The sequence below is a fragment of the Pseudophryne corroboree genome, chromosome 8 (assembly GCF_028390025.1).
Source record: "Pseudophryne corroboree isolate aPseCor3 chromosome 8, aPseCor3.hap2, whole genome shotgun sequence".
Taxonomy (NCBI): Eukaryota; Metazoa; Chordata; class Amphibia; order Anura; family Myobatrachidae; genus Pseudophryne; species Pseudophryne corroboree.
The window spans coordinates 80335810-80349461 of NC_086451.1; the positions used below are offsets into that span (position 1 = coordinate 80335810).

At 45.0% G+C, this 13652-nt stretch overlaps 1 protein-coding gene across 1 annotated transcript in view; it reads right to left on the reverse strand.

Annotated features, from left to right (window-relative positions):
• Positions 1–756: 756 nt before the first annotated feature.
• The window catches only part of GTF3C5 (general transcription factor IIIC subunit 5), a 30506-nt gene continuing 17610 nt past the window's right edge, over positions 757–13652 (reverse strand). Inside the window, exons 3-11 of the mRNA XM_063936746.1 lie at positions 7863–8061; positions 5715–5910; positions 4740–4844; positions 4456–4570; positions 4239–4319; positions 3952–4049; positions 3719–3801; positions 2330–2472; positions 757–2034 (exon numbers count right to left, since the gene is read on the reverse strand). Coding sequence (XP_063792816.1) covers positions 1880–2034; positions 2330–2472; positions 3719–3801; positions 3952–4049; positions 4239–4319; positions 4456–4570; positions 4740–4844; positions 5715–5910; positions 7863–8061 — 1175 coding nt within the window. The 3' untranslated portion in view covers positions 757–1879. The remainder of the gene's footprint in view (positions 2035–2329; positions 2473–3718; positions 3802–3951; positions 4050–4238; positions 4320–4455; positions 4571–4739; positions 4845–5714; positions 5911–7862; positions 8062–13652) is intronic.

Genomic DNA, 13652 nt, shown 5'->3' on the forward strand with positions numbered 1-13652 from the left:
CTCCCCCCCCTGTCTATAACACCCTGGTACCGTAGTAACTGGAGTTATCTGGAGGGTCAGCACTCCCTGTCAGCGTCTTCTTGTATGTCTGCAGGGAGGAAATCGGCGCTGGTGAATGCTGGATACACTCTGAGGAGAAGCCCCTCCCCCTGTAATGGCGTGCGACTTCCCGCACAAATTTGATTATACTGGCCAGAGGTTTCAATGCTAACAGCGGGATTAGCCCCTGCTAGCATCTGTGACCAGTTTAGGGTGACCGCGCTGGCCCAGGACTCCCCTCCATGCGCCTACACTAAGTGTTGATGAGCCTTCCTGGAGCGCAGCCTGTCAGAGCAGCGCTCCCACCCTTGTGCCACCATACCCGCCGGCGACCCGTTAACCGGGACGCCGGCGCTGTACTCACCACCTTCTATCTTCTGGCTCTGTTAGGGGGTGGCGGTCGTGCTGCGGGAGTGATCGGTCGCCTCGTGGGATTGCGATCATCACCCTCAGGAGCTCAGTGTCCTGTCAGCGGAGATAGAGAACCATTAACTTCTAGAGTTGGTTCCTACTCCCCCCTAAGTCCCACGAAGCAGGAAGGCTGTTGCCAGCGGCCTTCCTGTACCTAATGGTCTAATAAAAAAAAAAAAAACTAAGAAAACTCTTTCTAGCTCTCCTAGCTGTGACCAGCTCCCACGGGCACATTTTCTAAACTGAGTCTGGTAGGAGGGGCATAGAGGGAGGAGCCAGCCCACACTATTAATCTCTTAAAGTGCCCATGGCTCCTAGTGGACCCGTCTATACCCATGGTACTAATGTGGACCCCAGCATCCTCTAGGACGTAAGAGAAATATAAACCTAGTCAGCACATATAGGATTTAGATATATTATAAAGGACCAACTGTAACTTTCTCGTTTTCATTAGCGTAACCTGCTCTAGACAGATAAAGGCAAATACGTACCTGACAGTTACAGTTCATTTGGGCTACTATGTAATAGGTTACTATAGACATTAGTCTTGTCCTCTTCAGCTACATGGTTAATTGTCCGTATAACTAGTGTTCCTTCTAGGCTGTTTCAGCAGGGTGCTGCACCCTGCCCATTTTTGAAATGTGAAAAAGCACCCTGCCCTTTTTTAGTGCACCCTGCAGGACCATAACTCGCCCCCTTGTATACAGAATGCAACAGTCAGAGTGCATGTTATAATGTTGTAGTCTACTCCATGCCCACCTCTGAAATTGGAACACAATTTCTATCCTTAGCCAACTGGATGGCAGCGGAGGCACTGTAAATAACACAGCACTCTGATAAAGAGGGAAAGAACAGGGTAAGCAGTGAGCATGTACTACTTACACTATGTCCCTAGTAGAACAGACTTATTTTTTCCCCCTATATATTTCAACCCATTGTTTAACTTTTCTGTTTTATAACACATATGGATTTTAACTACTTCAGCACTGGAACAGACATTTATAATTATCTACTTATGTATATGCTACAGCCGATCTTTCAAGAAGACTGGACATATACAGTATGTTTCTCAGTACAGATGTTAGGTGTCTTATATGTATGCATGGGTATATGATTTACTAAGGGCAAAATGTATGTACAAAAACTATAAACATATGCGCTATGCTTGTGCGCAAAGCGTCACATCAAAAATGTGCCCTTCAAAATAAAAATGTGCCCTCTTCAATGCTCAGCACCCTGCCCTAAAAAAATCCTAGAGTGAACACTAATAACAGTTATCAGCATAGAACGTGACTCTATTGTAAGTATGCCAGTAAAGGTCACTCTCACAGTCTGACACACGTACGGAGGTCAGGGATCCCAGCTGAGTACATGGTGAGAATGCACCCCTAAGAGAGACACCAAGAGGATCAGTGCGCAGCATGTTATCTCAAACATAGTCCAGCAACTCTGTCTCCATCTCATTCTCGCTGCCTTCAGAAGGGTGAAATTCTTCCTCCTCCTCTTCATCTTCCTCCTCATCCCCAGACTCATATGTGAGCTGCTCCTTGCTGTCAGCAGAGGTGGAGGGGCCGGAGAACAGGGCTAAGGCAAGAAGGTATAATGGAAAAACAACCATTAGGACATGCTGCAGAAATATTCTCCCCAGGAAGCACTATGATAACTTTGGCAAGTAATGCTGGTCCAAATCAGAAATGTATATGGCGGAAAGAATAAAAACACTTCCAACATCCCGCCACCCCTGCTGACATCACGCAAACGGAAGAAGCTACTTACCTCTAGTATGTGTGCCCACACATTCCCTTCTCATGAATACAGAAGAAGATGCGTATCATGTGCCTGGCTATTCTAGATGGAGATATACAATGTCCCTTCTTACCTGGCCTCTTGGAACGGATGATCTGCTTGATCATGAGGGACATGGAGTCTCTGAGTTGGTCGCTGGTCTTTGGAAGACACCAGCCATCCCGTTCAGTGCATTCTGTTTCTGCACCATCATTCCGCTTAATGACTTCCTGCAAACTACAGCGGGGTATTCACAACATTTATTAATAACCTGTCTAAAATCTGGCACATATTCAGCATATTTAAAGTGCTAGAGTGTGAATAAGAAGAGATTAATATTTGCATTACACTTTATATAGCAAAAACATGTTGTGCAGTTTAGTACAGAGAATGTTTATGCACTGACGTCCGTCTCTGCTTCCATGTAAACTTACACTTATTTACATGTAACTGGTTAGAAGCAGAATGTGACAGTTTAAAGTCCCCTGGAGGATGAGTAGGACAGTGATCCGTCCGTGATAGGTGAGGTGTAAACAGTTAGGGGGTAAGGAGAAGAGGAGAGAGATGGAAACAAAAAAAGGAAGAGAGGGAAGAGCTTCAGGAAGGCGGGAGATGGAGTAAGCAGAGGGTCCAAATGGCAAAATAAAGTTCTTGTCATGTGTGAGAAACAGGTCAATGAGAGCCAAGCGTGGCAGCAACAGGTCAATGAGCAACAGCTTATTTGCGAGAAACAGGCCAATGAGGCCAAGCATGGCAGCAACCGGTCAATGAGCAACAGGTCATGTGCAACAAACAGGTCAATGAGAGCCAAGTGTGGCAGCAACCGGTCAATAAGCAACAGGTCATGTGTGAGAAACAGGTCAACGGGAGCGAGGCATGGCAGCAGAATTGTAGAGGTACCACGGTTCTCATACGATTTATTTAGGTTGGGGACTAGATATTTATTGGATGTAGTTTTCCAGTGGAAATCAAAGTTAAGCTCGAGACGTTCTGAGAGGTGGCCTCAGATTTACTATGGTTGACTTGATTACTGGAAATCGCCCCAAAATCAGAACGTTCTCAGTAGAATACATGAAGTGTGTTGAGGAGGTCATCAGCAAAGAGGGAGATTTTGTATTGTAATATCTGAAATGTCCGCGTTAAATGGAATGCTGTATGAAGCTGTTTTTTAAAATCCAACTTGTATTTTAGGTTTAACATAAAAAATAAAAAAAGAAGACAACAGCAACAAATGAAGAGATGGATTTGCAAATAAAATAGATATTGATGATCAGAAAGATATAGGAAGAGAGTAATATGGACACAGTATTGTTCATATAAGTACCTATAAGAGGTAACCCTAATTCTAGCATCACTCTGTAACTGGAGCAGGAAATATACAATTAAATGAAAATATAATATTCTAGCTATCTACAGCTAAACGCAGCCAAATTCAGCTGTTTCAGTGAAAAAGAAAATGCACAACTATGACAGTATTCTGTACCTGTCCACATTTAAATCACACAGCTGGTAAAACATCTGACGGTACGGAGGCAAATTCCCTTCACGGAAAATGTAGACTGAATCCTGTGAGGATAGAGGAGAGGAAGACAAATATAAAGAGAGACGGTCTGCAGAAAGTGGTCATGATGTGGCTTTACAAGACAGTTCAGGTACATATTCCTCAGGGGAAGGCTCTCAGAGTGAGTAATGCCACCCACAGGGAACCGCGCTCACCTTCAGTTTGTACTTGTTAGATGGTGGCTTTTTACTCTCTTTGGAGCTTGAAGCTCCCAGTCCATGAGTCAGGTCCTGCATGCTGACTGCCTGGGGGGCTGCAAGACAAATACATGCATTCATTAACGGCACCTCAAAAATGACTAAATGGAGAGGAAGGTGTAATAAGTACTAAAGGTTAATTTCTAAAGACTAAATACCAAAAAAACATCAAACTCACAGCGAAAGTGAGATATTTCTGATGAGCTAACAGCTGATCATGAAAAGCAAGGAATATAGCTACTCACTTGGCTTCTGCAGAGTGATGGGAAGACTGTAGTTGTAGGTGCTGCGCTTGGCTTTAACGGGCATCTCGTTTGGTGTATACCCTATTTAGGAAAGAAACATCTGATCATGTGATCTATATCAATGAAAGTGAGTTTGTGATCGGAGTTGGGGGAAGGGGGGGCAGCTATATCAAGTCAAGCAGATGCCACCTCCCTCAGCTCATCTGTCATTATTTACCATATTTCATCCCACAACGTATCCGGAAATCAAGTAGTTGGTAGATTTTAGCTTCCGGGTTTTTCCTTGGGTCATAGCCAAACCGCACCCATAGGCTCCTCCATGGTCCCGTCAACTAAACAGAGGGCAGACGCAGTAAAAGAACCAGACATACAACAGCAGATGCAGAAACAAATTGCAGCAAGTCTAGGTACTACTTATGAAGAGTTATCATTGTACGTTCAGCGCTGTGCGGGAAAATTATTCTCACATTGAAATAACCCTGATGTGCTACCAATACTCACCATGTAATAAGCTACATAAGGTAACAGCAACTTGAGCTTGTCCGGGTGGAGACTGACATTGGCTTTTATTGCACTTCGGGACCAAATGGGACGGATGTTGAAGAGCTGAAGAAAGAGGCCCAAATAAAAAAATCGAAAATAAGAAAATTTGTACATTCCACTAAAAATCATCGGCCAGGGAAGTAAGGCCAGGGAGGAGTATTGGCCAGGGCAGTGAGCCCAGAGAGGGGAACCGGCCAGGGCGGTGAGCCCAGAGAGGGGAACCGGCCAGGGCAGTGAGCCCAGAGAGGGGAACCGGCCAGGGCAGTGAGACCAGAGAGGGGAACCGGCCAGGGCAGTGAGACCAGAGAGGGGAACCGGCCAGGGCAGTGAGACCAGAGAGGGGAACCGGCCAGGGCAGTGAGACCAGAGAGGGGAACCGGCCAGGGCAGTGAGACCAGAGAGGGGAACCGGCCAGGACAGTGAGCCCAGAGAGGGGAACCGGCCAGGGCAGTGAGCCCAGAGAGGGGAACCGGCCAGGGCAGTGAGCCCAGAGAGGGGAACCGGCCAGGGCAGTGAGCCCAGAGAGGTGAACCGGCCAGGACAGTGAGCCCAGAGAGGGGAACCGGCCAGGACAGTGAGCCCAGAGAGGGGAACCGGCCAGGACAGTGAGCCCAGAGAGGGGAACCGGCCAGGACAGTGAGCCCAGAGAGGGGAACCGGCCAGGGCAGTGAGCCCAGAGAGGGGAACCGGCCAGGGCAGTGAGCCCAGAGGGGGGAACCGACCAGGGTAGTAAGACCACAAAGGTTTTCGGTATGACACCTGACAGACACCAGGTTATATAATCTGTAGAAAACTCTACCATCCAACACTAGAGTTGGCCACTGGCTGTGACAAGCTGCCTGTAACTTCTTACCATGAAATTACATATATCTGTATACTAATTATATTGTTACACTAAATGTAAAAGTGTGAGTGAAGCACTGGTTAACGCACCCGCCTCATTTCCTGCTCTATCTTCTTGTCCAGAGTATTAGTGCAGATTTTCCTCCAGTTCTTGGCAGCGGCTGGGTGCGGCTCAGTGGGCACTACTTCATCTTCAAAGACAACAAAGATTGCGTTGTGAGGCCTGCGCGCCCTGCTCAAGCCAATCAAGTTATCGCTGGACAGATGCGGTGGCTGGTAACCATCCCTGGGAAAACAAAACAGAGACCCTGCATAAATATTATTAACCATGGATAACAGAAGATGCACTGTGGTGCCTTTATTGAGTTGGCTAAATCCTTTTTTTTTTCTTTTTTTTTGTTTAACTGGACAAATGCAGTGAGAGGTTTAAAAGTAAAAGACCATTGTTAGCCAATTGCAGTTACTTTCTCAGTCATTACTTTCTGCTAACAATACTTCGGAAATATACCAATCAATTGGCACCGTGCAGGCAGCCATTTTCTGGGATGTACCAATGGTTATAGGTTGTCAAAACAAATTTATTAAGAACCAGAAGCATCGCAGAGGTTTAAGAATCCAGCTAAGAACCAGTGACATTAAAGAGTGGCACTACTTCCCACTAAAAGGATAGGCAGCCTTCTCATGATTAGTCCAGTCCACAAAATGGAGGGTAAATCATCTCTAGAATATTCCAGGTGAACAACAATGAGACAACATTAGCTGAAGAAGAAGCGGACAAGGCGAAGTGGCACATTACTGCAGATAGGAGACCTGTTCCTAGCTTAGGGCCAGCTAATGGTGAGAAAGTCTCAGCTGCACTTACAGATATGCCTTGTTAATAGCAAAATAAACATGTCCGGCACCAGATACGGTGTAACCTGGCAGATGACGCAGCATGTAATCTCCTTGACAGAATTCATGAGAAACACGAGCCAAGAACTAAGTTTCCACAAACTCATACCAGTATAATACGTTAACATTCTGTAATATAAAGCTTTACTGAGCATGAAACCAAATAAAACTACACATTCTATAGTTACTAGTAAGCTAGCGACATACTGGCACTTGAAGTGCTAGCATGACTTATCCACAGGGATGTGACACTGCACAGATACAAACCATTACACGCGCAATTTAACCGCACTGATAGAAGTGTGAATGCCGGCTTTCTGGTACACTATCGCCAATCTGCTCTAGAAACACTCTCGAGTAAAATGTAATAGCCTGCGAGTGTTTGGCGATTTAGCCTCTAGATTTAAAGCGGGCATTGCTCCTCCTCCTTCTAAGGACAATAAGCTACAACTGGTGACCTAGGGTCATGTCTAGGTAGCGGAGTAGCAGAAGCCTGCAGGATAAGGAGTCACCATGTCCTTACTAAGTGTCCCAGTTCCTGGAGGCACCTGGGCCCAGTCTCTACGCTCTTGTGTTATTGACTTTAGCACATGAGAAGCAGGAACACTTTAAATGGCTCCCATGACTTAAATATGAGCTCATCAATTTCTATAGGCAAATAAATCTTTGTTGAGTGCAAGGCTGGATACACACTTAAACGACTTACCAATTACACTTACCAATCTGCCATTCGATATATAGCGGACCAAACATCACAACTGGGTGGACATTTACATTTGCCTGCCCAGCTGTGATGTCATTGTCGGTGGTTTCTGTGGCTGTCGTACACACAGCCAAAGGTATTGATATATCTGCAAGTATCGACAATGCTGCAGGGCCAATGCCATATGTCTGAACGACGCCATTCAGACAAATAAGCTGTACATACTACCCGGTGTACTCGCAACACATCATTCTTCGATATAACAAAAACGATATATCGCATAGTATGTACCCAGCATAAGTTGGGCTGACAGAGCTTCTATCGTCCAGCCACTGTATTTGCAATGCGATCTGTTATTCCGTGTAAGAAGCATGTTAGCAGTGCAGACATGTCAGAGAACTAGACATGCATCCTGCTGTCTCGCCTAGGGGTCACAAGAATACCCTTGTAAATAATCTATAGCTGTGATGTACATGAGATCTAAGTGACTCATAAATTCCAGATCTCCTCGTGGAAGCTGGAATGGTCAACAGCAGAGGTAATCTGATCAGAGCAAAGTAACAAATCTGTTCATTCAATTCATCTGCAGAAGACGGAAAGGCTGCCTTGCTGGAGAGCTGAATAAAGCAGACCGTGGCACATACCTGTGATTGATGTTGGGGCGGTAATAATAATCCACTTGGGTGTCTAATCGAGAGAAAATAGGTGGCGGAATATGAAGGGTGATGTCCTGGTGGAAAAAGTCTTCTTTCTCTGGCTTTTTCAGTAAAATTTTGTCATACAGGGATGTCCGCGAGCCGTCAGTGCCACAGGTAAAAGCCAAGTACTGGAAATCAGCCATGCCTGGAGACGGAACCAAACGTTAAATGGGTGTGGATTATTAGCTCTACACTAAAAAGGTCTACAGTCAATAGGTCTACCACTAATAGTCGACATGGTCAAAAAGTTGACATAGAATAGGTAGACAGTAGAAAAGGTCAACAGGGAAATGGTTGACACAAAAAGGTAGACATCATTTTTTTTTTTTTTTGGGAGGTGTTTTGTCACTTTTCTGCAACAAACAAGCACCATTAGTGTACTGCTTCGCTCGTCATGCTTCAAGCAAAACATTGCTATTCCCAATCGTAGTCCACGTAGAAAATATGAAAAAGTTGAAAAAAAATATATATATATTTTTTAAATTGTGTCGACCATATGTGTGTCGACCTTTTGATCCTGATGACTATTAGTGGTTGACCTATTAACTGTAGACCTTTTTTAGTGTAGATCTATAGACCGGATACCATGTTAAACTGGGAACACAGATGGCACCGGAAATGTACTCCGGTCCAAAAATTCACTCAGTACTCATGTTTGGTCTCAAACCAGGTAAAAAATAAATAAAAAATAAAAATCCTATTTTGTCTAGGAAATAAACATTGTGAGTTGAAGATTTCACTATAAATTGATTGCTCAGCATCTGTGAAGATAAAATTAGACATCAGCAAAGACACAAAAAATGTTAATAATTGGATAGCTGCCAGTAAAAAGAAAAAAAGGAGCACGAAAATAGGAATTTGATACATACTGGTAATTTCTTTTCTCCTAGTCCGTAGGGGATACTGGGATGGTAAGCGTTACCATGGGGTATAGATAGGGTCCATTGGAGCCATGGCACTTTAAATTCTTCAGTGTGCTAGCTCTTCCCCTCTATGCCCCTCCTGCAAGACTCAGTCTAGGAAAACTGTACCCGAGGAGACAGACATACTTTGAGAGGAGGAAAACACATAAGAAAAAGTAGTGAGATACGAACCAGCACATAACGCAACAAGAGGATAGCAGCGCTAACCACAACTTGAAACTAGGGACAGCAACAGCAGACTTAAACAGTAAACACACAAGAACTCTTGCAGAAAAAGTCGAAGCACAGAGGCGGGTGCCCAGTATCCCCTACAGCAGAGATTTTCAACCTTTTACAACTCGCGGCACACTGAACAACATTTAAATATTGCCAAGGCACACTCACATATAATGGTGATGCATGGTGCAGTTGCGTGTCCTAGGATGTCATGTTGCAGCTTCTCCACAGGTAACGCCTGAGCCAGATCTGAGAAAGTCAGAAGAGCCCAACACTGCCCGGGCCTGAAATTAGAACTGGCTCTGCAACCACTAAACCCACCAGTATTGATCGTTCCAGTAACGGCAAAACACTGACGGGCCTGGCTCTGCTTCTATGGCGGCACACCTGAAGACTGCTCAGGGCACACTAGTGTGCCACGGCACAGTGGTTGAAAAACACTGCCCTACAGACTAGGAGAAAAGGAATTACTGGTAGGTATTAAATTCCTATTTTCTCTCATGTCCTAGGGGATACTAGGGTGTTAAGGGTTACCATGGGGATGTCCCAAAGCTCCCAGAACGGGTGGGAGTGCCGAGACCCCTGCAAAACCGAGTGACCAAACTGAAGGTCCTCAAGTAGCCAAAGTATTGAACTTGTAAAACTTTACGAAAGTGCTCAAACCAGACCAAGTAGCAGCTCGGCATAACTGCAAAGCCGAGACACCACGGGCAGCCGCCCAGGAAGAACCCACTGACTGTGTGGAGTGGTCCTGAACAGAACTCGGCAGCGGCAAGGCTGCTGACTAGTAAGGCTGTTGGATTGTCATCCGGATCCAAGGTCAATTGACTGTTTCGAAGCAGGACAGCCAATCTTCGTAGCGTCACAGAGAACAAAAAGGGAATCAGATTTCTGGTGACGAGCTCTTCTCTTGACATAAATCTTCAAAGCTCGAACAATGTCCAAGGATTTTGGAGAAACTTACGTGTCAGAGAATCTATCGGCTGGTTGATGTGAAATGTTGACACCACCTTAGGCAGAAACTGAGGGCAAGTCCTGAGCTCCGCTCACCAGGTAAGGGCTCTTACAGGATAAGGCCCCCAATTCTGAGACCCGCCATGCTGAGGACAACAAGGCCAATAACATGACAGTCTTTCAAGTCAAAAATTTTAAGTTCACCCGGTGCAAATGTTCAAACCAGTATGATTGGAGAAAAGTGAGAGCCACACTGAGATCCCACGGAGCCGTGGGAGGTAGAAAGGGTGGCTGAATACGAAGGACGCCTTTTAGGACCATCTGAACTTGTAGAACTACAGCCAACTGTCTCTGAAAGAAAATAGACAGGGCAGATATTTGAACCTTAATGGAGTCTAAACGAAGGCTCATATCCTCCCCAGCTTGCAGGAAGAGCAAGAACCTGCCCAGATGAAATTCTACAGTGGAGTACTGATGACCTTCACACTAGGAAACATACCTCTTCTAGATGCGGTGGTAATGAGTAGATGTGACCACCTTTCTAGCCTGGACCATAGTAGAGATAACCTTGGCGGTAAGCCCATTACGGGCTAATATCTCCCTTTCAACCACCATGCCGTCAAACATAGCTGCTGTAAGTCTGGATAGACGAATGGACCTTGCAGAAGAAGATCCCTTTGAAGCGGCAGAGGCTAGGGCTCTTCGAGGGACATGGCCAGGAGGTCCGCATACCTCCTCATATGCCCTCACCTGGAAATGCTAAGTATCAACTGCAACCCCTTCTATTCCCCCCAGGAATTTGCCTCAATTGTCCTTGTGGGAGTGTATATCCCAAGCAGCGCAGCAGAGGTTGTTCTTCCTCAGGCAACTAAGAAAGTTCAACATCCCACAAAAGCTTCTCCTCCTCTTCTACTCCGTGATTGGGTAGTCGGTACTGTGCTCATCGATACTGGTATGGTACGGCTCCGTCAGAGCGAGGGAAAGATGCAGGCTCCAAAAAGGTGGTCAGAACCACAGAGAAGATCATCGGAGCTGAGCTTCCCTCAATCCTCAACTGAAGTTTGGCTATTTTGTTCAAAGGTAAAATTACTCTCTGAAGGCTAGAATCCAATACAGCCCCCCAAGTGAGTCATCCGCTGTGACGGAACCAGAGACGATTTTGCCCAATTTATTAGCCATCCGTGCTTCTGCAGACACTCTATTGTCTGCTGCAGATGACACAGAAGCAATTCCTGTGACTGTGCCAGGATTAAAAGATCGTTGAGGTATGGAAAAATTCTTATCCCCTACTAGCGGAGATAAGTTGCCATTATTACCATAATTTTGGTGAATACTCTGGGAGCTGTGGCCAATCCGAATGGTAGAGCCTGAAACTGAAAATGCTGTTGGAGGATAGCGAACCTGAGATAGCGCTGATCAGAGAGGGCTATAGGAAGATGTAGGTAACCATCCTGGGACACCAAAAAATCCCCTGGCTCCATGGGCAAAATTATGGAACGTAAAGTCTCCATATGAAAAGAGGTACCCAAATGTACTTGTTCAGCATTTTCAGATTGAGTACGGGCCGGAACGACCCATTTGGCTTCTGGACTAGAAGCAGGTTGGAGTAGAAACCCTGTCCTCATTGTGCAGGAGGAACTGGAATGATTACTCCTGACTGAAGCAAATTCTGAACTGCTTCTTGCAAAGCCTTGGCCCTTGTCTCTACCAAAGATGGGCTGTTACAAAAAAAAACCTTTGAGGAGGGTTTTTCCTGAAGCAAACGCATAACCGTGAGATACCGCTTCTTGCACCCAGGCATCCTTGGTAGACTGCTGCCAGATCTGTGCAAAATGAAGACGTCATCCTCCCACCCTGGGGTACCCCAGGTGGAGGTCTGCACCATCAGGCTGATGGCTTATCTACTGTTGTAGAAACCGGTTCTCTGGTAGCCCAATGCCTTTTAGTCTTACCAGACCTGTTGTATTGGGACTGTTTGCCATCACTCTTTCCTTTTGCTTTTCCTTGAGACCGAAAAGCTGGGATTTTAGGCTTAAATTTGCAAGTGTAAGGAAACTTTCTTGGAGCCTGCTTCTGACTCCAAAATACTGGTTAATTCTTTACCAAAGAGAATATCTCCAGTAAAAGGTAAAGACTCCAAAACCTTCTTGGATTCTGAATCAGCTTTCCAAGTGCGTAGCCAAACTGCTTTGCAAGAGGCTAATGCTGAAGCTGATGCTTGAGAGGCTTCTTCCAAGAATATTGCAGCCTGTTTGGTATGAGCAATATGGGATTTCTGCTCTCTAGATGCCATTGAAGTTTCCCCTTCCAATGCATCCGCCCAGGCTGCCACTGCTTTAGCCATCCAGGCTGAAGCCATGTCTGGTCTCATGATAGCCTCAGACAAGGAAAAAATGGTTTTTAACAAACTATCTACTCTCCTATTCGTGACAACATTTAATGATGTTGAAGGCAGAGATAATGTAGATTTTCTCAGTAATCGAATAACATGCATTTCAACTTTAGGGGCTACCTCCCTCTTTAAACAGTCCCCAGCCAGATGAGGATAACTGGAATTCTATTTCCTAGGAATTCTAAATTTCTTACTGGGCGTAGCCCAAGCCTCTTCCATAATTTCCGTCAGCTGTTCGGATCTAGGAAACTCAGTCTGAACTGTTTTGGGACGTTTAAATACAGGTGCCTTGGATTTTAACACAGGCTCTGCTGATTCTTCTAAGGATAGAATGGTTTCATTGCATTAATCAACTCAGATATGTTCACTGAGCTGAGACCTTCCTCCTCATCTTTGTACGCAGAACCAGAGTGTAAGGAGTCTTCCTCCTCTGATGAATCCTCATCTGAAACATGTGTAGACTGTGAAGATGTTGTTCCGTGTCTATGTGATTTACTTACCACTCGCTTTTCAGCCTGCTTCTGTACAGAGGCTACCGTTTTCCCTGCTGGAAATAATAAACCGCAGGTGGAATGCTGCACATAAGGGTTAATAGTGTAACCTATCGCTGGTACAGAAGTTAGAATTATCCGTTCAGCTATACTGGATAATGTCTGTGCAAACACAGCCAATGGGGGATCAACTTGCACCTGCATCTGCCTTGAACTTTTCAAGAGACTTTGGTGAAAGCTAAAACAATTTGCACACAACCCATCCTGATCCAGATCCTGAGAGGTTAATCCAGCTCTGCATGACAAACATGATATGAGTGTTGATGCTGCTGTGAGTATATTTTCCTCACCCTTGCCGCTCTTAGACATGAATTGTCACAATTTGTGACTGTAATCACTTTAAAATGTGTTAAAGTGACATACAATCCGACCCCACCCTGCTTAGCACGAACATTGAGGATCGGAATAGACAGAGAAAACTGACAGAATAATAGCAAAGTCAGCAATCACACTAGCAGTCAGTCACAGGTTATACATTAGTATAATAAGCAATATGAGCACATAATCAAGTACAGATACGTTTCAAGTATGTAGGAGAAACATATTACTGCATTACTTTATAAAAGTTTTAATCATATTCAGACGCATAGCGAAAGAAACCACAGTAATATTATCAGACTCATATGCATTATGCACTTAACCAACTATTCATACTCAAAAGGTAGAGACTTAGTGCTGTATAACCCGTACTCAGTAGAGT